At 48.0% G+C, this 27,967-nt stretch overlaps 2 protein-coding genes across 6 annotated transcripts in view; one reads left to right on the forward strand and one right to left on the reverse strand.

Moving 5' to 3' along the window:
- Positions 1 to 1,348: 1,348 nt before the first annotated feature.
- LOC309364599 (uncharacterized protein) lies at positions 1,349 to 13,887 on the forward strand. 2 transcript variants are annotated; one of them, XM_081902248.1, is made up of 6 exons: positions 1,349 to 1,492; positions 4,235 to 4,715; positions 10,113 to 10,208; positions 10,671 to 10,904; positions 12,083 to 12,105; positions 12,372 to 13,887. In XM_081902248.1, exons 2-6 carry the CDS (start codon positions 4,287 to 4,289, stop codon positions 13,465 to 13,467), a joined length of 1,878 nt encoding a protein of 625 aa, XP_081758374.1. In that variant the 5' UTR covers positions 1,349 to 1,492; positions 4,235 to 4,286; the 3' UTR covers positions 13,468 to 13,887. The 2 variants fall into 2 exon arrangements, with proteins under 2 accessions (XP_081758374.1, XP_081758375.1); XM_081902249.1 differs by having other exon boundaries at positions 1,349 to 1,488.
- Positions 13,888 to 18,595: 4,708 nt separating this feature from the next.
- Positions 18,596 to 27,967, reverse strand: part of DDR1 (discoidin domain receptor tyrosine kinase 1) — a 98,221-nt gene continuing 88,849 nt past the window's right edge. For all 4 annotated transcript variants that reach the window (XM_081901571.1, XM_081901570.1, XM_081901569.1 and 1 more), the window contains 4 exons: positions 27,578 to 27,778; positions 26,082 to 26,316; positions 23,412 to 23,561; positions 18,596 to 22,167 (listed from right to left, as the gene is read on the reverse strand). In XM_081901571.1, the coding sequence (XP_081757697.1) occupies positions 22,027 to 22,167; positions 23,412 to 23,561; positions 26,082 to 26,316; positions 27,578 to 27,778 (727 nt within the window). In that variant the 3' untranslated portion in view covers positions 18,596 to 22,026. The remainder of the gene's footprint in view (positions 22,168 to 23,411; positions 23,562 to 26,081; positions 26,317 to 27,577; positions 27,779 to 27,967) is intronic.

The raw sequence follows: 27,967 nt of genomic DNA on the forward strand, positions 1-27,967 counted from the left end.
TCTGAAGCTCAACATCAAAAAAACGACGATCATGGCCACTGGGCCCATCACCTCCTGGCAAATAGATGGGGAAGAAATGGAGGCAGTGAGAGATTTTACTTTCTTGGGTTCCATAATCACTGCAGATGGTGACAGCAGTCACGAAATTAAAAGACGCCTGCTCCTTGGGAGAAAGGCGATGGCAAACCTAGACAGCATCTTAAAAAGCAGAGACATCACCTTGCCAACAAAGGTCCGTATAGTTAAAGCCATGGTTTTCCCAGTAGTGATGTATGGAAGTGAGAGCTGGACCATAAAGAAGGCTGATCGCCGAAGAATTGATGCTTTTGAATTATGGTGCTGGAGGAGACTCTTGAGAGTCCCATGGACTGCAAGAAGATCAAACCTCTCCATTCTGAAGGAAATCAGCGCTGAGTGCTCACTGGAAGGACAGATCCTGAAGCTGAGGCTCCAATACTTTGGCCACTTCATGAGAAGAGAAGACTCCCTGGAAAAGACCCTGATGTTGGGAAAGATGGAGGGCACAAGGAGAAGGGGACGACAGAGGATGAGATGGTTGGACAGTGTTCTCGAAGCTACAAACATGAGTCTGACCAAACTGCGGGAGGCAGTGGAAGACAGGAGTGCCTGGCGTGCTCTGGTCCATGGGGTCACAAAGAGTCGGACACAACTAAACAACAACAAGGTGCTACTGGAAGGAATTTTTTTTTATTTTGTTTTGGCTGCGGCAGACCAACACGGCTACCTACCTACAACTTGAAATAAACAGTTGCATTTGTAAATTGGTGTCATATCACTATAGACCCTGTAGGTAGAGCTGCGGCGCTGTATTAGTGCTTGAGCCATTATTAGTATTAGTAGCTTTCGATTTATGCAGATATATCAAAAAACGGGTGGATACATTTCCAAAAGTGTTTAAAAGACTTAAGGAGAGCTACATTCTCAGAAAAGATGCAAGTACATAAACACATACATTATTCAAGCATGATAAAAAAACCGAAGTGATTGACCTTTATTGATATTAATACATATAACAAAGTTAAGGTGCTTATTTGTTGCACTTGTCGTTTTTTACAACTGAAGTGTTTCGAAGCGACTATAATAACATGGGGGGGGGTGTTTTCCCTGCATAGAACAACAGGCATTGAATTCGTCACATAAAGAAGAGCGCAAATAAAATCTCCAGGGAAGTTCCTGTCCCCTGGAGCATAAAAAAAACCTGTGTGTCTGTTGCAAGCAGGCTTCCCGCCTGCCTCCTCCAGTCCCAAGTCCTGCCCCAGCCAATAAGCACGAGGAAGAGGGTGGTGCCTCGAGGCCTCCAACCCCTCACGGTCACACTTGAGCTGACTTGAGACGGGCAGCACCTCCTTCCAATCCCAGGACGTGACAGCTTCCCAACAGCTGCTTTCGGGACCTGGCCATTTGGGTCAGCTGTGCAGTGAGAGAAACTTGGCCTGTTGGCCTAGGTGCTCCAGAACTCTCCTCCGAGTAGGTACGTGCACAGCTGCTGCTGGCCAGCCTAGACTTGCTTTTCTTGCTCCCCTTTTGGCGTTGCAAGACGCCTCCCTCCCAGCACTTGGGGCACCTTTTCCTTTCCCACCTCCTGGGACTTGGCTGGAGGCAGCTCGGCTTTCTTCGCACCCACCAGCCAGCACATAGCTGTCAACGTTTCCCCCTTTTTTAAGGAATGGGATTCCTCGCAAGAAAAGGGAAAAGTTGACAGCTATGAGCCAGCAATGCCCGCTTGGGTTTGAGAGTCAAATTCCTGTGGTCATGTGAGCCCAGTCTCATGATCCTGTTTCCCCTTCTTGTTTCCTATCTAATCGTCCCACTAGAAGGGGGGAAATATTTTCTGCAGCTTTCCTGTAGTTGTTTATAGCAGGGATGGGGGTCCCCTCTTCAGCCCCTGCCCCATTCATTTCTAGACAGGGTTCAGGAGCAGAGGAGCCATTGCCAAAGAGTCGTGTGGAGGAAACGTCAGAAATGCTGCCTTTCCACTTGTTGCTTCTTTGCCTTTAGAGTTTGTTACCAGGAAATTGGAAGATGGTGTGAGAGACCTTCCCCAGCCCCCACCTAAGCCTTGCCTCTCCATACTATGAGGCAAAGACAAAAAGACTCTGCTGCATATTACCAAATGTAGCAAAGCACTGATAAATGAATTGATCAATAAAGATCAGGCCTTCTGGCAGGGACGGAGGAAGGGGGTACGGGAGGTGAGGTCAGCCCCGGGTGTCACCACTGAGGGGGTGACAAAATACCGGGTGGCACTCACCGCGGGGCCTGCAGCGTGCCCGGTGGCTTAGATGCGGGCAGGCTCCACGCTGCCCAAATGGTCCACACGCTGCCTCTCCCCCCCCCCAGCTGTAAGGCGGCTGAGTAGGAGGAGGTAGGCAGTCTCCGGAGGCGCCACTGTGCGCCCTGATCCTATGGGTGGCTCACCCTGCCCCTGGGTGCGCCGCCCCAGGCCCCTGCGCAGCTTCCAAGCACAATTCAAAGTGTTGGTGCTGACCTTTAAAGCCCCTAATGGCCTCGGCCCAGTATATCTGTTCTGCCTGGACACTGAGGTCCAGCTCTGAGGGTCTTCTGGCGGTTCCCTCACTGCGAGAAGCCAAGTTACAGGGAACCAGGCAGAGGGCCTTCTTGGTAGTGGCACCTGCCCTGTGGAACGCCCTCCCACCAGAGAACAACAACTACCAGGCTTTTAGAAGACATCTGAAGGCAGCCCTGTTTAGGGAAGCTTTTAATGTTTGATGTATTACGGTATTTTAATATTTTGTTGGAAGCCGCTCAGAGTGGCTGGGGAAGCCCAGCCGGATGGGTGGGGTATAAATAATAAATTATTATTATATTATTCCTCCGCCACTGGCCACTGTTTTGCTTGTGATTTGCTTGCTGAAGTCTCTTGCTTGTGACCCCCAACTGATTCAATGGGAAAACTTTCAAAATTCATATAAAACCACTCCAGTCATCATTCCAATGTTGTTCTACTCAGAAGGAAAATGGCTAGCAGGGGAGGAGCTTGGGACATGGGATGGGGGAGCCGTAATCCCTGAAGGGTCCCCATTGCCTGGGTGATAATCGCTGGCATCCTGGTCAGGGGCGGAGGAAGGGGGTGCGGTGGGGGTGGGCCGCCCCAGGTGTCACCACTGAGGGGGGGTGACAAAATGCTGGGTGGCACTCACCATGGGGCTTCCAGTGCACCCAAGCCACCGTGTCACTCCCAGGAGGCTCACTCAGTCCTGCAGGCTCCACGCTGCCCCAAACGGTCTGCCCGTTGCCTCCCCTCAGCTGTAGGGTGACTGTGGGAGAAGGCAGGCAGACTCCTCGGACGCCCCACCGAGGGACCCGCCCTGGCTTGCCCCGGCTTGTGTGCTTAACCTGGTTGGGAAAACAGGAAAATGTAAATACTTCGTTTCACCTAAAGATTGGAAAGTGAAGGTCATACGAGGGACAGGTTTCTGCCAGAAGAGCCCTCCAAATTTATGACATAGTTATGACAAATGTATGATGTTTTACTAAGGGGGTTATGGGTAATTTGGGACAGTTTTTTACAAGGGCGGTTCTATCCTTTGTTCGGGGCTTCTCTCTGCTTCTTATATGTGGTAATGCGAAGTCTTGTTGCAACAATAAAGATCAGGCCCACTGGCTGCTGTTTTGCTTCGATCTCTTGGCTGAAGTCTTTTATTTGTGATCCCCAACCTGAACCTACAGGAGCCAAGGTTAGGCGATTGTGGGGTGCTCCAATAATAATAATAATAATATAATTTATTATTTATACCCCGCCCATCTGGCTGGGTTTCCCCAGCCACTCTGGGCGGCTTCCAACAGAACACCAAAATACAATAACCTATTAAACATTAAAAAGCTTCCCTAAACAGGGCTGCCTTCAGATGTCTTCTAAAAGTCTGGTAGTTGTTTTTCTCTTTGACATGTGGTGGGAGGGCATTCCACAGGGAGGGTGCCACTACCAAGAAGGCCCTCTGCCTGGTTCCCTGTAACTTCGCTTCTCACAGTGAGGGAACCGCCAGAAGGCCCTCGGCGCTGGACCTCAGTGTCCGGTAGAACGATGGAGGTGGAGACGCTCCTTCAGGTATACTGGACCGAGGCCGTTTAGGGCTTTAAAGGTCAGCACCAACACTTTGAATTGTGCTCAGAAACGTACTGACTCCCTTTTACAAGTTCACCCTGTGATTTCCCCTCTATGTTCCTTAAACCTGCATGTCCTCTCCCTTAGGAAACTGATCCTTTCCTGCAAGTAGCAACCGATCCCCGGAACAGCTGCTGCCATGACCTCGGTCCGCGAAGTCTCCAGCATTGCCGAAGACCTGCTGTGCCCTGTCTGCCTCTCCATCTTCCAGGACCCCCGCATGCTGGTCTGCGGGCACAACTTCTGCCTCTCCTGCTTGGAGAGCTGCGTCATCCCCAAGGGGCAGCACCAGGGAACGTGCCCCGAGTGCAGGGATCCCTTCGACCTGAAAGATGCCGCTCGCAACAGGGTCCTGGCCAACTTGTCCGAGAAGGCCCGGCTCCTCCGGCTGGAGCAGGGCCCCCCGTCCGGTGGGACAGGGAGCTCGTACTTTTGCGAGGAGCACGAAGAGCCTCTCAAGCTCTTCTGCAGCCAGGATGAGGCCCCTGTCTGCGTGATCTGCCGGGACCTGCCTCAGCACCAGGGCCATAGCTTTTTGCCTATCAAGAATGCTGTCACAGGTTTTCAGGTAGGAGCCTGAGGGTGCTGGAGTTTCTGTGGGATGATAGGTGGCCGCAGATCTTAGGCTGTTGGGATGCACTTTGCACTGTCCTAGAACGCCCAAGTTTCACCAGGTACAGTGGTACCTCGGGTTAAGTACTTAATTCATTCCAGAGGTCCGTTCTTAACCTGAAACTGTTCTTAACCTGAAGCGCCACTTTAGCTAATGGGGCCTCCTGCTGCTGCCACGCCGCTGGAGCACGATTTCTGTTCTCATCCTGAAGCAAAGTTCTTAACCTGAAGCACTATTTCTGGGTTAACGGAGTCTATAACCTGAAGCATATGTAACCCGAGGTACCACTGTACAAAAGAGGGGCTGTTTTGTCTTTCTTTTCTTTTTTCAAAAATTTATTTATTTGGTTTTTCAGATTAAAATTTTACAGCCACGTGTCCAACGTAAAAACAAGATTCCGAGGGATCCCTTGGACTGCTCCTCCTCCCCTTTGTGGGTCCTGTTGTTAACCATTTCCTCCTGCATCTTTTATAATAATCCAAATCTTCTATCTCCCCATTGTATCCAGAATTCACCATTAAACTACAAGTGGTATTCCAATCCTACTAAGGATTTTAACTAGTTTACAGTGGTCTTTTAAGATAAGTTATAAAAATTGCCCCATTTCTTGTTAAAATTTTGGTTTTCCTGATTTCTGATTCTTCCAGTCATTTTAGCCATTTCGGCATAGTCCATCAACTTGATCTGTCATTCCTCTCTGGTAGGGACTTTATCTTCGGTCCATCCGTGCTTTCTTGGTGGGTGGGCAACCTGCGCATAGAATTACAGACCTAAGCTCCTCTGAGCACATGCTCAGCTCAGGGGTTTGTTTTCCCTTGGGCAAGGATCGTCACTCAGTGGTTAGAGCAGTGTTTCTCAGCCTTGGATCCCCAGCTGCTGTTGGACTACAACTCCCATCATCCCTGACCACTGGTCCTGCTAGCTAGGTATGATGACAGTTATAGTCCCACAACAACTGGGAGCCAAGGTTGAGAAACCCTGGGTTAGAGCATCCGCTTTGCCCACAGAAGGTCCCATGTTCAGTCCCCAGAATCTCTAGGTAGGACTGGGAGAAACTCCTGCCTGAAGCCCCCAAGAGCTTCTGCCAGTCAGTGCCAGCAGTGCTGAGCTAGCTGGACCAATGGTGTGACTTGGGATAAGGCAGCTTCCTAACCGAACCCGTGGTCCTGTCACACACGAACCCTGCTATTCTGCAAAAGCAGCTTGCTGGGATGGGATAGGAGTCACAATAGTGGGTCAGTGCTGGGAGGGAGAGGGGAAAGGCAGCCTTGGATGTCAGTGCAGTGCGAATGCACCAGCGGAGTCACTCTGTGCTCCAGTTTGCACTGCGCCAACTTCTCCACTGCCTCGCCTGTCCATCCTGGTAAGCATCAGTGACCCACCTTCCAGGAAGCTAGTGTAGCAGCTGTGCCCCACTTCTGCCCTTCTCAGGTATACAGAGTATTCATGCCTTGCCCCTACCTAGCCATGGGGCAAATTGGATTTCAGAAGTACCAAGTGTGCCTGGGTACACAAATGAACTATCCTGGGAGATTCTGGTCTTCTGCTCTTAAACGTCTTCAGGCCCCTCCTCTAATTTTTGTTAGGGTTTCATTTTCTTTGCTGTTGCTTGTTTTTATGACATTTTTATTCTAATCGGCCATTAGCCGCTTAGAGAAGGCAAAATATATAACACCATATTAATCATCATCCTCATCATTTATTATTTATACCCCGCCCATCTGGCTGAGTTTCCCCAGCCACTCTGGGCGGCTTCCAACAAAATATTAAAATACAGTAATGCATCAAACATTAAAAGCGTCCCTAAACAGGGCTGCCTTCAGATGTCTTCTAAAAGTCTGGTAGTTGTTGTTCTCTTTGACATCTGGTGGGATGGCGTTCCACAGGGTGGGTGCCACTACCGAGAAGGCCCTCTACCTGGTTCCCCATAACCTCACTTCTCGCAGTGAGGGAACCGCCAGAAGACCCTCAGTGCTGGACCTGTGTCCGGGCAGAACAATGGGGGTGGAGACGCTCCTTCAGATATACTGGACTGAGGCTGAGGCCAATCAAAGAGGTGGCATCAAACAAATCCCTCCTGTAGTTAGCAGGGATTTGGCCATACAGTCGTACCTTGGATCCCGAACGCCTTGATACTCGGACGTTTTGGCTCCCGAATGCCACAAACCCGGAAGTGAGTGTTCCAGTTTGCGAACATTCTTTGCAACCTGAACGTCCAACGGGGCTTCTGATTGGCTGCAGGAGCTTCCTTCAGCCAATCAGAAGCAGCACTTTGGTTTCCAAACGTTTTGGAAGTCGAACGGACTTCCAGAACAGATTCTGTTCGACTGTATTAAATTGTTCTACCGGAGGCTTGTTCACACATTACGGGTGTTTATGTGAGAGAGTGTACACATGGCGATTTATACAGCTGCATTGCTGCGTACACAGACCATGCACAGTTAACTGTCAGCAAGTGTACAGTTCAACTATTTGTGCACACAAATTGTGCACTGATTGACTGTAACATGTGAACATTCATACTGACTTGAGCATTCTAGACCCCACTGCTTCGTATTTTGCCCAGCATATGAGCACCAAACTAGGCATGGGATTTCCCACAGCTGCCACCGCAGCTAATAGATGGAGATGGGCAATTTTTATTGGGGACGCAGGTCGGAAGGAAAAGGTCAAATCTCCCATCCTCTTGTGCTCCAGTCCCAGTAAAATCTGTGAGGTCCTGTTCCTGCCACCACTTACTACTACTACTACTACTACTACTACTAATAATAATAATAATAATTTTTTATTTATACCCTGCCCTCCCCAGCCAAGACCGGGCTCAGGGCGGCTAACAACCAATAATAAAAACAAGTTGATTGAAATACAATTTAAAAGATTAAGATACAACATTAAAACATTAGGGTGCAATCTCTTCATAGGAGGAGAAAGGAAAAAGAAAGAGGGGGAGGGAATCAAACTGATTCCAAGCCAAAGGCCAGGTGGAACAACTCTGTCTTACAGGCCCTGCGGAAAGAAATCAGATCCTGCAGGGCCCTGGTCTCATGAGACAGAGCGTTCCACCAGGCCGGAGCCAGTGCTGAAAAGGCCCTGGCTCTGGTTGAGGCTAATCTAACTTCCTTAGGGCCCGAGACTACTAGGGTGTTGCTATATGTGGACCTGAAGGTCCTCCATGGGGCATACCATATTACGTAATGTATATCCTGGTGCAATCCTGTAACTGGAACTGCCAGGGGTCAACCTTGTGACTCATCGTGCCTGCACAACCTATGTTCTTATCGGAGAGCGACACACCCTCCCTCTGGGATAGCCGTAAGTTTTATCTCTCTGGCAGCAGAATAATGCAGGGTGGATAAACAAATAGAACCAAGGCTTCAAAGTCTGAGTGCAGTCGTCCACGTATGCAAACACGAATAGATATTGCGTGTTGGTTTTCTGTATCCCAGATGGATTTTAGGCTGCAGATCTTTAGCGCAGCCAAGTTTATGGTGCGGCGCAACGTTCAAGCCCCGAAGTGGCTTTTCCGAACCCCTCTCTATTTTTTATTTTTTTAAAAAAAAAATTAAATAGTTTTGCATTTAATAATATATGTTCACATCGATATTGTCCACTTTAAATAATAATAATAATAATAATAATAATAATAATAATAATAATAATAATAATAAATAATTTTATTTATATCCCGCCCTCCCCAGCCGAAGCCGGGCTCAGGGCGGCTAACAACAATAAAACAGTACAAAAATACAGCACAAACAACACTCTAAAATCATTCATTATAAAATTAATTAAATTCAAGCCACTGGCCACCATTGGGCCAGAGCTCCGTGAAGATTGCCGAAGGAGGGAGTCAGGCTGTGCCCTGGCCAAAGGCCTGGTGGAACAACTCTGTCTTGCAGGCCCTGCGGAAAGATGTCAAGTCCCGCAGGGCTCTGGTCTCTTGTGTCAGAGTGTTCCACCAGATCGGAGCCACAGCCGAAAAAGCCCTGGCTCTAGTTGAGGCCAGCCTAACTTCTCTGTGGCCTGGGACCTTCAAGATGTTTTTATTTGAAGACCGTAAGTTTCTCTGTGGGACATACCAGGAGAGGCGGTCCCGTATGTACGAGGGTCCTAGGCCGTATAGGGCTTCAAAGGTTAAAACCAGCACCTTAAACCTGATCCTGTACTCCACCGGGAGCCAGTGCAGCTGGTATAGCACCGGGTGAATGTGATCTCGCAGCGAAGACCCCGTAAGGAGTCTCGCTGCAGCATTCTGCACCCGCTGGAGTTTCTGGGTCAGTCTCAAGGGCAGCCCCACATAGAGCGAGTTACAATAATCCAGTCTGGAGGTGACCGTCGCGTGGATCACAGTGGCTAGGTCAGGGCGAGAGAGGTAAGGAGCCAACTGCTTAGCTTGGCGGAGATGAAAAAATGCCGCCTTTGTAGTAGCTGCAATCTGCGCCTCCATGGAGAGGGAGGTATCGAAGATTACACCCAAACTCTTAACGGACGGTGCTGGCACTAATTGCACCCCCGCAAGAGATGGGAGTTGCCCCCTCAGTCCCATATCATCCCGTCCCAGCCAGAGGACCTCTGTCTTCGAAGGATTTAACTTCAACCGGCTCCCACGTAACCATCCAGCCACAACTTCCAAACATCTGGTCAGTGTGTCTGGGGCCGAGTCAGGATGGCCATCCATCAACAGATAGAGTTGGGTGTCATCGGCATACTGATGGCAACCCAGCCCAAAACTCCGGACAAGCTGGGCTCATTTCCTGAAGGCGAGTGAGTGCACTGGCAAAGGAGCAAAAGAAGGTGCCTTACAGAGAGTCAGATAATAAGTCCATCTAACTCAGTATTGGCAGTGGCTGCCAGGGTTTCATAGAACCGTAGTGTTGAAAGGGACCCAATGGTCATCTAGTCCAACCCCCTCTCTCCCCTTTCCCCGCTCATTACAGCTCCCATGCATTACCTGTTGTTTAACCCTGAATGTGTGTATGGACTCTAAAGATAAATATTTTCTGAGATTCAATCTGTGGCATTCAATCTGTGGTGGTTCATTCATGCACGCGGGTCATGATTTGGTGTAGACATCAATGAATGGAAAGGCAGACGCCAACCAGTCTTGTAAAAGGCAGGGGGCGTGATTCAAGCATGTTTCTGCTAAAATAAATCCCACTGAATCCAAGGTGCCAAGTCGTAAGGTTGCTTAGGGTTAAAACCTTTGAATACTTCCCAGAGAGAGCATGTTAGAACAGGGAGGTGGGAAGGGGAAGAGACCAGTAACCCTTTGCTTGGGTCTTTTCATTTTTCTCTCCAGATCTTTTGCGTGGTTGTTTGTGTATTCCCAATTTTATTTGTGCATTTTTTCAGGATAAACTGAAAGCATCTCTGGAACCCCTGGAGCATGGGGTGAAGTGGGCCGTAAATAATCAGTCTCAACAGCAGGAGGCCATGGAAGAACTGGAGGTAAATTTTAGAAGGAGTATGAGAGAGGAAATCACAGAACGTTGTGTGAGAGAGGAAATCATAGAATGTTGTAGCTTGAAGAAACAGGCTCCTAGGCAGGAAGAAAGCAGACTACAGAAAAGTCTCAGGTGTTGTTTATACGTGATGCGATGGCTTAGTAAACCATGGCTTCGTGTTATGTGTGAACTCTGCCCAGCAACATAATTATGGCTTGTTTACTGCCAGCAAACCACAATCTGAAGCCATGGTTCTTGGCTTATAAATCTTGGCTTTTTTAAACTATGGCCTGGTGTTACATGTGAACCCAGCTAGCACTCTTAACTATGGTTTGTTTAACTCGGCACTGAGGTTAGGACCTTTTCTGTGCCACAAACTGGGCAACTAGTTCAGACAGCTTGTTGTCTGTGAACAAAAGGCCTGTCAGCCGCAAGCGTAACTTCAGCTCTCTGTGATTCACTGTAGAATCTCAATCAACACCTGTGTGGCTGCATCTTCATTGCGTTCGAGGAACTGCGTGAAATCCTCAACGAGAGAGAGCAGAACATGATGGAAACGGTTAGGCAGATGAAGGAGGAGAACCAGGCAGAAATGGAGAGAAGACTGGAATATCTGAGAGCGTTCAGCTCAGCTCACACAGAGACCATATCCGGGATCGAAGCTGCCTTGGAGGAAACCAACGAATTCGCCTTCTTGAAGGTGAGTCTTGTGGCTTCCCAGTCCCTTTTCTTTTTAAAGATTGAATAACAGATGTGCAGTTGCCAGTGTCTTGCCCCTGTTCTAGATGTTTTCATTTAAGGAAACTGTTTGCGTTTAGGGCTGGGGTAGGGAACTGGACCCAGCTACCTCCCCCACCCACCCCCAGGCCATTTTGACAGGGGTGGTGGCTGCCTTTTGATATGGATTAGCTACCAAACCAGGTTCAGAGTTATCGTGTCAATTCACAAATCCCTAAAAACAACATGGGGCTAGTATACCTTAAGGACCACCTGGTTCCTTACGCTTCACTTTGATCACTGAGATCTTCTGATGGGGCACTTTTGGTGGTCCCCCACTCCCACCAGGTAGTGTGGTTGCTGACCTTGAGCCAGACATCATGGAGAGTGAAGTCAAATGGGCCTTAGAAGACAGGAGTGCCTGGTGTGCTCTGGTCCAGGGGGTCACGAAGAGTCAGACACAACTAAACGACTAAACAACAACACTCCCCTGAAACTTGGCCAGCCTTTACCCAGGACAGAAGCTTCTGTGTGGAATTCCTGGCCTATAGAAGTCCCATCAGGATCCATCCCTGCTCTCTTTGAGACGTCGTTTAAAAATTATACTGTTCAGAAGGCCCTTTGGAACCCGAAATTTTCTGCAACCAGTTTTCTATTGACATAGGTGTATTGTGTTTTAACTGCTATATTTCCTATGGAAGTGTGGTTTATAAATATTTAAGTCTATCTTTCTATCATCTATCTATCATCTATCATCTATCATCTATCTATCTATCTATCTATCTATCTATCTATCATCTATCTATCTTCTATCTATCTATCATCTATCGTTGTCAGGCGATTCGTCACAGAGTTACAGAGCCCAGCAAGTTTAACAAACGACAGTTCCCAAGATTCTTTGGGGAAAGCCATGACTGTTAAAGTGGTTTAGGAGTGCTCTAAATGTTTGGTTCGATGTGACCCCTTTGCAGTTAACTTGACATTATTAACCAGGGGTTAGCACCTTCTGACAGTTCATTGTGCCCTAATCTTCCCTGCCACCAGATTGATGAATTCGGGTTGACTGTTCTGTAAAGATGGTTTGATGGTCTAGTTGGCTGAAGCTGTGCAAACTTCCTTTGGCAGGCAGTTCCAACCTTGTTTGTTTCTTTTTCCCTCCAGGGAGTCAAGGAACTGACAGGAAGGTGAGTATCAGCGTTGCTCTGTATATAGACATTGGCTCTGATCCTATTTTCTCCACATGTGAGGACTTGAAGGGTTATCAAACACTCACCTAGAAGTTTTTAATGTTTGATGTTTTGTTGTGTTTTTAATATTCTGTTGGGAGCTGCCCAGAGTGGCTGGGGAAACCCAGCCAGATGGGCGGGGTAGAAATAATAAATTATTATTATTGTTGTTGTTGTTGTTGTTACATGCAGATATTTGGAACTGTGGTCTCTTCTCTCTGCAGAGTCCAGGAACGACTTAAAGAACAGGTTGACGAAACAGCCAAAGAAGCCTGTGAGGGTGGAGAAGGGGAAGAGGAAATTAAGGAGGAAGGCAACCAAAATGAGGATGCTGGTGAAAATCTGGGCGAAGGCAAGGCCGGTGGAGATGTCATTGATGAAGAAGAAACTTACGAAGGAGCCGAAGCCCAGGGCACAGAAGGAGAAGATGAGGAGTGGGCCATTGTTCCTGTAGATCCAGCTCTTGTAGAGCTGGAAGAGTTGCTGGATTTTGATTCCTGGAAGGAGATGCTGAGAAGCATCAGTATCAGGGAGACCTTTGTCCCAGACTCGCCTTGCCACTCTCCAACTCCAGAGAAAGACATGCCCCAGCTGGAAGACAGCGATTCCTTACCCAAAGAAGCACCTTGGCGAAGCACTGATTCCACTGAGGCTCCCATCGTAGCTGAAGCCCCATCTCAACCACCACGCAGCTCATACTTTCGCGGCTTCCAACAGATGCCCTTTTTGGGTTCCTTTCCGCCCTTTCCTTTCGGAGGCCAGTTTGGGCCTGGACATGGGTGGATGTCTCATCCCAGGCTGGGCCGCGGCCCGTTTCAAGGCAGGAGAGGGCCACATAGTCATCCTTTCGGCCCCCGAAGGGGCCAAGGCAGAGGATATTATCCGAACACACAGACATCCCAGCCTGGCGAAGGCCGAGCTTTGCCTCAACATCGCTGGATGCCCCCTAGGAATGAGCCACCCAAGACCAGAGAAGCCCAAGTCCCGGGGCAGGGAGGGCAGGGCAAGCCGGAAAAAGCAGGTGGGGGGTCCTCAGCGACAGAGCCCCCCAAACCAAGGGAGGCTCATGGTTCGGGGCGAATAGGAAGAGGAGGTTGGTCCAATAAGCAGAAGACCCAATCCAGTGCAGATCAAAGTGGAGGTGGATCTGTCAAGAACGAGGCTCGTGCCTCAGGGCAAGGGCAAGGATCTGGAAAGAGGCCCCCAACCCCCAACAAAGGGAGCGAAGCCTCAGGAAACAAGGGCTCTCAGAATAAGCATCACGGAGGGCGGGGGCGTGGTAGGGGCCGGGGTTCAGCCAAGGGCCCCCAGAACAAATAGCTGTTTCCATCAGAGGTGGCTGTCGTTGGACGCCGAAAGAAGGACGTATTAAGAGAAGTGACCTTGTTTGGGGATGTGGTTTCATTTGTTGCCCTTATCTCTCAGCCTCGGTCCATACCTCGGAGAGGCCGGTTGCTGGAGTTCATGCGCAAGGGAGCGCTCTTGCAAAAGCCGCTGTGGGAAGGAGGACACGGGACTCGAGCGAGGCCTTCGCTCTGGTCCAGTGGCCTGCCCTGGTGTGTCCAAGCCGCATATCTTTAGCTGGTCCATGTAGGCGAAACGATTTAGAAACCTTTGGACTTTAGAATGTGCCTCTGATTAATTGGGCAGTAGTTTTCATTTGTTTTGTTTTTAATGCAATTATGTGCGTTTCGAGTACTTGGCGACAACAAAAGGCTGGTGCTTCGATCCTTTCCAGAAGATGCATTTTTCCCTACTCTCTCTATTCGTGGAAAGAAATGCTTTTCCTAAAAATAGGAATCTTTTTTCAGCTCAGGGGCCGCAGCGTCTTTTGGGTGCAGCCTTCTGGGGGCCAGAGGCAGAAAGAAAAGTGGGCAGAGCAATGGCTACAACTCCTCTCTCTCTCTCTCTCTCTCTCTCTCTCTCCAGCAGGCTACATTCCAGCCACACAAAACTCAGGTTTTTTCCCCCTGCATTCACCTTCCATCCTCCCATTAGGCAAGCAAGATGTGTTATCGCAGTTCAAGGAGGCATTCAAAGCTGACAAAAGCAGAACGGGCGTGGAGCAAGGCAGGAGTGTGGCCTGAGAAAAGTCATAGGTTCATATAATTGAAGAGTTTGAAGGGATCCAAAGGACAGCTAGCCCACCCCCTGCAATGCAGGAATCTCAGCTAAAGCATCCATGACAGAAGGCCATCCAAGCTCTGCTTAAAAACCTCCACATAAAGAGAGTCCACAACCTCTGTTCCACAGCCGAACAGCTCTTAACTGTCAGAAAGTTGATATTTAGTCGCCATCTCCTCCCTTGTAATCTGAAGCCATTGGTTCAGGTCTGACCTTCCAGAGCAGGTCTTCCAGGTGACAGCCCTTGAGATATTTGAAGATGGCTACGTATCTCCTCTCTTCTTTTTTAAAATACATTTTAATATCATTTCCAACAATCATTTAACATAAATTCTTATACAATATTTTAGACTTCCATCAACAACCTCTGAAGATTTTCCGTTGTTTATCACTTGTTCTGCATTTCTTAATTTCTCTATTCTAATTATCATTAACTAATAGTTCTCTTCATAGCCTTCCTTGCAATATTTCACACAATCCTCCTTACAAGACTTCTTTCAGCTATATATCTCCTCTCAGTCTCCTCTTTTCCAGGCTAAACATACCCAGCTCCTTCAACCATCCCTCATCACAGGCCAGATTCATGTTTTGGATGGTAGCCTCAGTGTGAAGTCCAAAACAAACCTGTAGCACCCCAGGTTTGCGAAAAGGTGGTTTGTACATGACAAACTTGAGTTTGGAAAGGGTCTGGCTCATTGGGAATGCTGTGTGTCTTCAATTTTCCTTTTTTTGAAGTGGTGATGATCAGCCTGAGTACCTAAGGCAGATTATACAGTAGAGTTAACATACTTCCCCCTGCAAAATACTATAGTCATGTATTGGGAGTGTTATAAACAAAATCTGCCCTTTTCCCCTTATGGGGTATCCAAGAGCCTGTATAGAGTCCTTATGTGGGTTCCCTATTGGTAGAAGAAAATAACAGAAGCCAACCAGAGAATATTGAGAAGCAAAGCAGCTAGTAAGCCTGATCTTTATTGAACTGTTGCAACAAGGTGCTCCCCTCACACACAGGAAAGGAGGAGGACCCAGAACCAAGGTCTGCCTGCCCTTATATAGACATTTTAAATTCCCTGCCCTGGAGCTCAAGACCACCCCTCCATACATCATACATACATCACAGAAGGGGTGTAACCCAAGACCACCCCCCACAAACATCATACCTACCTCACAGAAAAGGCGGTCTACAACAGAAATTTGAATGTTGTTGTTTTTCCTGTCTGCCAGGTTATCTGATAATGCCTTATCTGATTGCCTTTCCGGGTAGTCTGTCACCCTTCGAAATGGTGATTACTAAATTCCTGTAACAAGGAAGGGGTTTTTTTTCATCTCCTCCCTCCTTGCAGAGAAACACTTGGTCAGCTTGGGAGTCAAAATGGTTTCAGGGCGGTCTTCCTGTGCTGCTCCAGACATGTGCTTTGTATATTTATGTACATGTTTGCTTGGTACATTTATGAACATTTATTATCTACCTAAGACCTTAAAATTCTTATAACAGGAGTTACAAACTTTAGAACTCACTTGTAATACACTTGATGGGAAAAGTTTAGCTGTGCAGAATTGGTCCCCGATTCAGACTTCCAGTAACCAGCACAAAGGTGCCTTGACTTGCAACTCCATGCCTGGAATTACCGTATTTTTCGCTCTATAAGACGCACCAGACCACTAGGCTAGTTTTTGGAGGAGGAAAACAAGAAAAAAATATTCTGAATCTCAGAAGCCAGAACAGCAAGAGGGATCGCTGTGCAGTGAAATCAGCGATCCCTCTTGCTGTTCTGGCTTCTGTGATAGCTGTGCAGCCTGCATTCGCTCCATAAGACGCACACACATTTCCCCTTACTTTTTAGGAGGGAAAAAGTGAGTCTTATAGAGCAAAAAATACGGTATATAGCTAAATTCAAATGGATGCTAATGGCTCTTGTCTTCTGTGTTGAAATGTATTTCCCCACCACCACCACCACCACCACTTAAATAAATGCTTTCCTTCTAAAAAATAAAATAAAATTCCTGAGACTTTCCTCGTGAAGCTGATAGCGAATGATTCAGACTACCGGTTCAGCATGTTCATAAAAGAGCATGGAAATAGATAGTTCAGGACTGTTGATTAAGCATTTATATTTCTTTGCTGCACAAAGCTATTATAGTCTTTATTGAGCATTTCTTCTGATACATTTATGTGGAGGCTGTTTTACAATGAGCACTCATCCCGATTTGCTTGTGGGGTATTTTTAAGTCTTCCCAGTAATCTAATCATTCCACGCTTTTCAATGCCTCCCCTGCCTTCACTCTCTTAAGGGCAAAAAACCCCCCTTTTTAAAGTGGAACTGTTGTACTAGGGGCACAGAGCCTAGGACTTGCCGATCAAAAGGTCGGTGATTCGAATCCCTGCGACGGGGTGAGCTCCCATTGCTCAGTCCCTGCTCCTGCCCACCTAGCAGTTCAGAAGCAAGTCAAAGTGCAAGTAGATAAATAGGTACCACTCCGGCAGGAAGGTAAACGGCTTTTTCGTGCGTTGCTCTGGTTCGCCAGAAGCGGCTTAGTCATGCTTACCACATGACCCGGAAACTGTACGCCGGCTTCCTCGGCCAATAAAGTGAGATGAGCGCCGCAACCCCAGAGTCGTCCATGACTGGACCTAATTGGGCCACATTCCTGGTATCCCTCCCACAAAAGAATGACCATCTGGAGCAGGGGTCAGCAAACTTTTTGCATGCATGGATAGGCAAACTAAGACCTAGGAGCCGGAGCCGGCCCAATTGCCTTCTAAATCTGGCCCGCGGACAGTATTGGAATCAGTGTGTTTTTACATGAGTAGAATGTGTCCTTTTATTTAAAATACATCTCTGGGTTATTTGTGGGGCATAGGAATTCGTTTATTATTTTTCTTTCCCCAAAACATGGTCCGGCCCCCCACAAGGTCTGAGGGACAGTGGACCGGCCCCCTGCTGAAAATGTTTGCTGATCCCTGATCTGGAGGAACTCTGAGAGTGTATTTGTAAACCAAGGCTTCGGTTGTATTTGGAATCCAGAGACAGCTTTCTCCAGATTAAGAAATAGCTGTTTCCCAAGCCCAATAAGGCCGATTTGGAGAAACTGTTCATTCATCTTTTAGGAGGACCATCTTCAATCAAGAACATGCAGCACTGAAGCTTAAAATGATGGGGACGGGACGTTTTGGGGTCTAAATAAAAGGAAAGAGGGCCTAACCTTCACCTCCCTCCTGTGAGAGTTAACTAGGTATCTTTTCTTACATAGATCAATAAAGTTGTAGACGACAGGGTGCCGGCGTTTTGCACCTGTTTCGCCCTGGCAGTCCCAAGTAATGGGGCCCTTTAACTGGGGCTTGCAAGTAGCAAGGCTAAGCAAATCAGTCTCTTAAACTTAAACCAAGAAAGAGTATTCTCTATAAGATTGAATATCAATATACGTATCAAGACTTTGAGATTAGACCACTGAAGAAGCCTGGAAAACTATCTTGGGAGTGTGCTACTTGCAAGCCCCAGTTAAATGGCCCCAATAAAGACAACTTTATTGTCTACAACTTTATTACCATCTATCTACAGCTCTACTAGGATCTCTTGGTATTATGAATAACACCAAACTTACCTAGTTCCAGTTACAGATAGGTAGCCGTGTTGGTCTGCCATAGTCAAAACAAAACAAAAATCCTTCCAGTAGCACCTTAAAGACCAACTAAGTTAGTTCTTGGTATGAGCTTTCGTGTGCATGCACACTTCTTCAGATACACTGAAACAGAAGTTTCCAGACCCTTCTATATAGTGAGAAGGTGGGGAGGGGTATTACTCAGAAGGGTGGTGGGAATGGGTGATTGGCAGATAGCTGTGATGAGCCTGTTGACTCTTAACGACTGCAATAGGTCTTACAGGAAAAAGCAAGGGGTGAGAAGGTGAAAAATGGCTTTGTCATGTATAATGAGATAAGAATCAGAATAAGAACAAAGACCTTGGATTCTTATCTCATTATACATGACAAAGCCATTTTTCACCTTCTCACCTTCTCAGAATCAGAATAGGAACAAAGACCTTGGATTCTTATCTCATAATAATAGTGGACATAATAATAGTGCCTTTGAGATGGCACTAGGATGCTGCTTTCCTTGACACTGACCAGCAGCTCTCTAGAGGTTCAGATAGTGGCCCTTTCCAGCTTTCTCTGGAACTGCTAAGGACTGAACCATGCAAGCTGGATGTTCTGAGTGATGGCCCATCATAAGTGAGAAGGCACAGCGGCCAAAATACTGCCACTCTTCCCACCACATTCCCCTCCCTCAGCCCCACCCTGATTCAAAGACAAACTCTGACAAAAGGACTGTACAAAATGCAAAGCGCTTTATTCACCACATAAATGGAAAGGACTAAAAAAAAAAAAACCACCCCCAAACATCTATATATTAGTGTAAAAATTCTGTCTTTTTCTCCTGCTTTTCAAATATATACACATCCTGATGCACAGTACAAACAAGACGCAAACAGCTACAAGTATTCCCCAGGGAAACGCACACACAAAAAAAGGCATTCGACAAGATTGCGTAGAGGCAACAAATCAGAGAAGTAACGCCGGGCATAACGTGCCCCTGAAATTCCTTGAAATAGAAATATACATCTAGTTATGATGAGTCGTTTCACACCATTGAAAATACGTAATTAAAAAAAATTAGTTTGTCCTCGTTAAGCAGAAGCAAGTCATGACTAAGGCTGCAATCCTATGTGCGCTCACTTGAAAGAAAACCCCCTTCAACTTACTGGGACTTCCTTCCCGATTGAACGTTTTAGGATTGTGGTGTATATATCCCATTGAAAACAATGGGATGGGGCTTATGCTGCAAACCCCCCTGCAAATGGACCTGGGCGTTTGCCCCAGTGAACTAAGTGGAACGTTGAGTGAACAGAGGTTGGCTTGCACTGCCCCCGGCATCATTTCTGAAGGACAGCGCTTGGTAGATTTCATTGCCATCTTTGTATTCGCTTGGTTACTGCTTTGATAATCTGCCACCCCCTAACTTATAAATGCTCTCTGCAACTATCTATTCAAAAAGCTTTAAATTTTGAAAGATGCTTGACGAAACGGATCCGCTCTTAGTCGACGGGAAATGCTACTTTTAACTTTAATTAGGAAACCCAACAACACTGGGAGGAAGAAAAAACATTATTTCCCTCTCCTTCCCACTAAACGGGGCATTGGGACTGGCAAAGCTTATTGCATGGGATACTTGTTAAGAGGAACTTCCTGTGTAGAGACACCCCCTGATCTAGCACAGATCGAAGCACAGGCTTCTATGCGGTCAGATCCCACTGCCGCTGAGCACGACCGTGGTGCTGAGTTTCAGGCTACGTTCTCGGGGGAGTCTCCACAATGGAATCGCAGAGAGAAAGGGGGGGGGGGAATTGATCGATTCCCCCAGCACCTCTGCTTGCTTTGGAAAAGTGCGCCCCTTCGCCACTGCTTCGTGCAGTACAGTATCTACAATCACGTCACCTCAAGTCTCCAGGAAAGGGAGGGGAAATGAATTCATGAGATAGGAGAGCCGGGCATGGCACGGATCTGTGGCACGTGGCTAAGGGAGAACAGAAAACCAGCTCTTTTGGAAACCCTGGGTCAATTCCCTTTTTGAGGTCGGGCCATGATTGTACCCAGCCCAAAGCCTCGCCAGATCTTGCCAGCCTGGTCTCCTGCCTCTTTGCCTCATCGAAGTGGGCAAGACCAAGAGGTATCCCCCCGCTCCCACCCCACTTACCCCTACAGAGCAGCTAGTACTGGTTTCTCCCAGTTACAATGGATTAGCGAAGTACCCTCAAAATCATTTCTTCCAGCCTCTCCAAACATCCAGTGCTCAGTTAATCCCAGTGTGCTCAGAACAAAGGGTCCTGATTGGTTCAGCCAGTGTCAGTCCAGTTGTGAATGAAACTCAAAGGCCAGAAATGTAGCCCCCCAAGTGTGGAGCCGCCCACACCCAACTTTCTCAGGAAGGGATGGCAGGTAAGAGAGTCACACCCTCTGGGAAAAAGAGTATGAATGGGGGGGAAAGAGAACAGAGACCAAGTTCTCAAAGGGTAAAATACTGAGCCTCCATAAGGCAAGGTTGTGGTGATGGGGGAAACTTTTTGTTTCCCCCTCCAGGCTCCCCCTAACTAACACTAACCATTCGCTCCCAAGATAGCTGGAATATGTACAGCCAGAAGAGCACGAGGCTCTAAATTTCAGGGTCGTGGGTTTGAGCCCCAAGTTGCGCAAAAGATCCCCGTGCTGCAGCAGAAAAGACTCATAATTCCACGATTCTAAGAGACCCTTGCATGCGGTTGTTCTGCCTACTGCTATGTGCAAATTTCTGAGGATGGGAGCATCCATCAAGCGTCTGCATCAAAAACGGGGTTTTGGACATGGCTTCTCCAGCCCCTCCTGAAATCACACACACACACACACACACACACACACACACACACACACACGGGAGAACGTATTAGAACATAGGCACATCTCTTCCTAATCCATCTGGCATGGTGGGCTGTATTGAGGGGCAGTCACCTACACACAGAGACAGAGAGAGACAATGAGGATCCACAGCTGGAGGTCTGTAAAGTCGCCCATATCCTAGCTGGTCAGCTGGAGAAGGCTACACCTGCCTGAGGCTCCTAAACCTCGCTCTGGGCCCTTGGCCAGCTGGATGCTAGTGTTTCATGGTCCTCGGGGGAAGAGGTGCAGCTCCACCGAAAATCATAATCACAGCACTGTCACATTGGCCCAACAGAATGAAGTTCAGAATGGAATTCATTCTTAGTTTTGAGGGGCGTTCAGAAGTGTCCTACATAGCTTTATCTCAATAATCGTTACAGGAACCCTGTAAAGTAGGCCGGTGTCATTACACACACACACACCCTCGATACTGCAGCTGAGGGGCCACAGCCAAGGAAACAGGGTTAATTAAGGCCACCTAGTGGGTTTATGGCTGCAATAAGATCTGAATCCAGGTTTTCCAAGTTCATACACTTAGCTATCCGTCATAGCTGCAGGGAAAATGTGCCTAGCATAGAACTGCCCAGATGGAAGCAAGTGGATGCACATTCTCTCTCCTTGGCCAATCAGAAGACTTCTTGTAACCTGGCGCAGCGTTGATAAAATGAGGTTAGGGAGGGCCTTCTAGCAGACGACAACAACAACAACAACCTCTGCTGCCTTAGTGGGAGGCTCATCTCACACTTTGAGAACCTGGATATACAGGGGAATAACAGAAAAGATCTGCGGATGAAACGGATGCAGTGGAAATACATTCAACATGTGGGTACTGGTGAAGGTTTGTTCAGATTAAGGCAGATCGATTGAATCAAAGTAGAATTGCATTAGACAGGAAGAGGGACCAGGATGAGAAGAGAATTGGGTATGTATGTGAATAGGTAGGCCAGAAAACAAAGAAGGGGAAATGTGTTGGAAATGTATGGCAGTGCTGAATCATGAGATGTTTGAGAGGCAGTTAAAAATTAGCAGAACAGAGTGATGGAGCAATTGGGGTAGGGAGAGAGAGAGAGAGAGAGAGAGAGAATGTGAATATCATGTTGTGGAGTCGATGGAGAGCAATGGGTGGACCAACCAAGGCTGAGTCAAGGATGGGCAGACAAGATGCCCCCCGCAGGCACCCCAGGGCCTGAGGCCCTCTTGAGTTACATCCTGCCTCCTCCCTCAGCAGTCTCTGTGGCGCAACCCGAGTCCTTAAACATAATCTCCGCTGGCTGGCACCAATCCGGTTCACACCATATTGAGGGCATCTTCAGCCAGGAAGCGGTGCAGATGTTGGAAAGAGGGGCGGTCCTTAGCCTCTCGCGCCCAGCACCTCAGCATCATCTCGTAGACAGCCAGCGGGCAGGCAGGAGGACGAGAGAGATAGACCTGGGGAGGGAGGGCGAAAGGGAGGATTACAAGGCAAGTCATGTGACCAGGAGGAATGGGAGGAGTTCGGAGAACTGGAGGGGCAGCTTGGGGGGCGAGAAATTGGGCCCATGGGAGGAATCCAATTTGGGGGAGGGTCCCAGTGGTGGGACGCAGGTGGCGCTGTGGGTTAAAGCCTCAGCGCCTAGGACTTGCCGATCGAAAGGTCGGCGGTTCGAATCCCTGCGGCGGGGTGCGCTCCCGCTGCTCGGTCCCAGCGCCTGCCAACCTAGCAGTTCGAAAGCACCTCCGGGTGCAAGTAGATAAATAGGGACCGCTTACCAGCGGGAAGGTAAACGGCGTTTCCGTGTGCGGCTCTGGCTCGCCAGAGCAGCGATGTCACGCTGGCCATGTGACCCGGAAGTGTCTCTGGACAGCGCTGGCCCCTGGCCTCTTGAGTGAGATGGGCGCACAACCCCAGAGTCTGTCAAGACTGGCCCGTACGGGCAGGGGTACCTTTACCTTTACCTTTACCCAGTGGATTGAGGAGAGGAGCTCTGGATTAGAAGGGAAGTGCTAGTGAATGGGTGTTGGGGGGGAGTTTTACAGCATCACGGGATGGAAGCTTCTAAGCACATACTCAGGGACATGTAAATTCTGTGCATGTGGCTAGCATGAATAAACACAAAAAGAACATTGGTGGTTCTACCCCCAAGCGTTCTCTAATCTCAGCCACCTCATGCAGAAGGAAGTTCAGAAAGCTTTCACTGGTGTCGTTGTTGTTGTTGCTATGGCTAAACAACCGGGAGTCAGAAATCCTTGGTGATCCACTGCAGGAGAAACCCCCCAACCCTTTTGGAGCCCCGGGGCTCATTTGGAAATCTAATAAACCGCTGCGGCGAAAGAAAATAACCCGTTGCAGTAACTGACGATGCTCAGAATGCACGCTCTCTCTCTCTCTCAAGAAAAAGGGTAACACAAAAGAAAAGAGAGACCCCAAAAATGTTCATGTAACCTCTCAATCAAACAATGAAAACACCCAAACCCATCAAGTTAAAACAATAATAATAGTGGAGGGGCAGGTGCCAAGGGTTGTGTGTCTGAGAGTGCTATTGTGTACATAGGTGCCATGTTGAGGAACCCAGATCCTTTTGCAGATCACACAGAAATCTTCTCATAGCTCCTGATCTGCCTTCCACCCACCCCAGCGGCACAGATTCCTGGAGAAGTCATCGCCTCTGTCCAGGCTCCTCGGTTGTTGTTACCTGCTTGCCCTGGTGCCGGAAGAACTCGCCGGCGTTCTCGATGACGGCTTCGTCGGTGAGCTGGCTGTAGGGCTGTTCCTGGCACAGCATAAGCACCTCCCAAAGTGTGACACCAAACGCCCAGACGTCGCTGGCTGTGGTGAACTTGCCCTGAGGGAAACAGAGCAGGAAGGTGAATAACAGAGGCCATATTTACTCCTTGGTGTTCATCCCTCATTTTCTGCCTTCGTCCTCAAGCACTGGACGCTGTGGGTTAAACCACAGAGCCTTGGGCTTGCCGATCCGAAGGCTGGCGGTTCAAATCCCTGCAACGGGGTGAGCTCCCGTTGCTTGGTCCCTGCTCCTGCCCACATAGCAGTTTGAAAGCACGTCAAAGTTCAAGTAGATAAATAGGTACCACTCCAGCGGGAAGGTAAACAGCGTTTCCATGTGCTGCTCTGGTTCGCCAGAAGCGGCTTAGTCATGCTGGCCACATGACCTGGAAGTTGTCTGCGGACAAACGCCGGCTCCCTCGGCCTATAGAGTGAGATGAGCGCCGCAACCCCAGAGTCATTCACAACTGGACTTAATTGTCAGGGGTCCCTTTACCTCAAGCACTTAGAAGACCTAGGCCCCAGTCAAAGCAGTGTCGCGTCACTTTAAAACAGTGATGGCTCCCCGCAAAGGATCCTGGGAACTGTAGTTTGTTAAATGTGCTGAGGGGTCGTTCCCCTTGCAGAGCTACAGTTCCCAGGGTTCCCTGGGAAGTGGCACTGGCTGTTAAACCACTGCCATGCTGGCCAGCAGAGGAATGGTGACAGGAACCAGATGGGGGAACCCCCAAGGAAAGAAGACTCAGAGCCCGGGGATTGGTGGTGGGACAACGATGAGTGGTCAGAGGGAGGAGGAAGTGGCGGAAGTTGAAGAGGGAACAGGGACTAGTGAGCTGGGAGGACTCAGAGTCCTTTTTGTTGGGCGTAATTCAGAGGGAAATTCCCAGGTGTCAAAAAAGACTATTTATGTATGCCACTACTGCGGCCTGTGTTTTGTTAGCCCAATGGAAAACGAGTGAGGTCCCAACCAAAGAATAATGGCAAATTAATGTTGTATTTAATGCTGTATTGTTTTTTTAATATTTGGCTGGGAGCCGCCAGCCAGATGGGTGGGCTATAAATAAATTATTATTATTATTATTATTATTATTATTATTATTATTATTATTATTATTACTTAAACTGATGGAACATGCACAGCTTGCAGATTTAGCATATAGAATAAGGGAACAAAAAGAATGTACGTTTAAAAGAAGACTGGAAAATGTTTACTGGATATATGGGTGAAAATTGTGTTCATTTTAAAACACTGGCAGCAACAAGATAAATTCAACAGTGTAAATAAGTTTTGATGGATGCAATGACTGAATGCTTTAGTTCATGTAAAATATGCAGGGAAGTATGGTATGCAAAATGAACCACGGAAAGAGAAGAAGGGAAGTCATTGATTTAAGGTTGTTTAAATGCATATTTTGAAATATAAATTAGAAAACCTGATAAAAATTATATTAAAAAATAAATAAATAGCGAGCTGGGAGATCCAGTGGCAGAATCAGAGAGGCAGAAGCTGGAGCAGGAGGGTGGGAGGAGTGAGGGGAAGAGGAGTCAGACTTCCAACAGAATTAAGTTTTAACTCCAACTTGCACATTGTTGTTTACTCCTGCTCACTCCTGACCACCACTCTGAGAACTGAAGTTCTTTGAGGGAAACAGGAGCCCCGCCACAGCTCTCAGCACCCTTAACGAATGGCAGATCCCAGGGTTCTTTGAGGGAAGCTGTGCCTTTTTAAAAAGGGGTTTAAATGCAGAGTGCAGGTGAGACCGTCCATCTTTAACATATCAAACTCTCGGTCGTTTTTGCCGGCCACCGAAAGCGACTCCATTTTGAACAGGGAAACGGCAACTAACAGAGGTGAGGCAAACCAGAAGGGAAGAGGCAAAGCGTATGAGACGACCCTCAAAGCAGGCATGGGAAAAACCTTTGGCTCTCTCCGGATCTCGTTGGGGGAGTTGTAGCACAGCAACACCCAGCAGGCCACAGGCTTCCTACCCCTGCTTTATAAAAAAAATATTTTAATGTATTTTTAATCTTTGTTGAAAGCCGCCCAGAGTGGCTGAGGAGACCCAGCCAGATGGACGGAGTACAAATACAGTGGTACCTCTGGTTAAGTACTTAATTCGTTCCGGAGGTCTGTTCTTAACCTGAAACTGTTCTTAACCTGTAGCACCACTTTAGCTCATGGGGCCTCCTGCTGCTGCTACGTCGCCGGAGCCCGATTTCTGTTCTTATCCTGAAGCAAAGTTCTTAACCTGAGGTAATATTTCTGGGTTAGCGGAGTCTGTAACCTGAAACGTATGTAACCTGAAGGGTAAGTACTTAATTTGTTCTGGAGGTCCGTTCTTAACCTGAAACTGTTCTTAACCTGAGGTACCACTTTAGCTAATGGGGCCTCCCGCTGCCAGAGCACGATTTCTGTTCTCATCCTGAAGCAAAGTTCTTAACCTGAAGCACTATTTCTGGGTTAGCGGAGTCTGTAACCTGAAGTGTATGTAACCTGAAGCGTATGTAACCCGAGGTACCACTGTAATAAATTATTATTATTATTATTATTATTATTATTTGTAAGCGGTGCTCTCACCATGAGGATGCACTCCCAAGCCATCCAGCGGATCGGCAGCACTGCCCGGCCCTGGATGCGGTAATAGTCCCCAGCGTAGAGGTTCCGGCTCATGCCAAAGTCAGCGATCTTGATGGTGAAGCCTTCGCCCACCAGGCAGTTCCGCGTCGCCAGATCCCGGTGCACGAAGTTGAGGGATGCAAGGAACGCCATTCCTGAGGCAATCTGGGCCCCCACGTGGACCAGGGTAGGATAGCTAAGTAGCAGAGAGAGAGAAAGAAAGGCACGTCAGGAACACTCCCCTGAGACCGAAGAGATGCAAGTGATATTCCCATCAGACACTGGGGTAGCTCTGTAAAGTGCTGGCCTCCAGGGAACGCAACTAATCAAGTAGGGATGCAATTGAATGGGACAGAATTTTCCCTCAAGATTTTAGTAAATTATGAATCCAGAGCATAGCTGTCAATGTTTCCCTTTTTTTATGGGAAATTCCCTTATTCCGAATAGGATTCCTCGCAAGAAAAGGGAAAAGTTGACAGCTATGGTCCAGAGGGGGACGCAGGTGGCGCTGTGGGTTAAATCACAGAGCCTAGGACTTGCCGATCAGAAGGTCGGCGGTTCGAATCCCTGTGACAGGGTGAGCTCCCGTTGCTCCATCCCTGCTCCTGCCCACCTAGCAGTTCGAAAGCATGTCAAAGTGCAAGTAGATAAATAGGTACCGCTTTGGCGGGAAGGTAAACAGCATTTCCGTGAGCTGCTCTGGTTTGCCAGAAGCGGCTTAGTCATGTTGGGCACGTGACCCGGAAGCTGTACGCCGGTTCCCTCAGCCAGTAAGGAGAGATAAGCACCGCAACCCCAGAGTCGGCCATGACTGGACCTAATGGTCAGGGGTCCCTTTACCTTTACTTTTTATGATCCAGAGGAACATCAAAGCTCACTCTTTGCTGGCTGGCCCCAGACTTTTTACTTTGGTAGGTCTTGGCTGGGGAGCAGAGTGGGGAGAACAAGATGCCACACGTATTTTGAAACGTGTACAGAGACTTCGAATTTGAAATTCATCCTTTGAAACGAAAGATCCAGGTAGCTGCTTTTAAAATGCTCAGCTACAAAGCCTTGTTCACGAATCCTCAAGCTACACTGTTTAGGCACCGGCTTGCCAAACACAATACTTTTCTACCACTTAAAAACAGTAACGGCCCTCTTAAATGCAGCAGCAAGTGCTGGCAAAAAAATTCTGAAAGGGTAGTCTCTGTTAACCCCTTGCCTCGGAAACGTCCGAAAAATAACTGCTGCACCTGAAATGCACACCTGACGACCGACGCCATCAGGGCAGGACTTCCAAGGCAAAACGGGTTGGATTCTGCTGCCATGGAATCACAGAGTTGGAAGGGACCACAAGGGTCATCTAATCCAACCCCCGGCAATGCAGGAATCTTTTTGCCCGATGTGGGGCTCAAACCTACGACCTTAAGATCTCATGCTCTACTGACTGAGCTATCCCAGCTTGGAGTCGGTACCCGATTGTCGGCTTCCCGCTGGGGCTCCCGCCCAGCTTATCTTCCATCTCATGTCCGCTGAGGAACTGGTTGAGATCTCCGTTCTCCATGTACTCCGTGATCATGCACAGGGGGTCGTCTCTCACACAAACGCCCAGGAGCCGGACGATGTTGAGGTCCTTCAGGCGAGACATGATCTTCACCTCCTTCAGGAAATCGTTCCTTGAGAGGCAAGAAGGAGATGTTATAAGGAATAAACAAATAAAAGCGTTCTGCAGGTCGAAAGATGAAGGCGCAAAGAAAAAGGGTGGTTGGCGAAACATTACGTTAATATAATATAATATAATATAATATAATATAATATAATTATAATAATATAATATAATATAATATAATATAATATAATATAAT

This window comes from Podarcis melisellensis (assembly GCF_964234715.1).
Source record: "Podarcis melisellensis genome assembly, chromosome: 2".
NCBI lineage: Eukaryota > Metazoa > Chordata > Lepidosauria > Squamata > Lacertidae > Podarcis > Podarcis melisellensis.

Coding starts and splice junctions, on each gene's coding strand:
- LOC309364599 (XM_081902248.1), top strand. CDS start 4,287: ATGACCTCGGTCCGCGAAGTCTCCAGCATTGCCGAAGACCTGCTGTGC. Junction 4,716..10,112: donor ATGCTGTCACAGGTTTTCAG/GTAGGAGCCTGA, acceptor GCATTTTTTCAG/GATAAACTGAAAGCATCTCT. Junction 10,209..10,670: donor AGGCCATGGAAGAACTGGAG/GTAAATTTTAGA, acceptor GATTCACTGTAG/AATCTCAATCAACACCTGTG.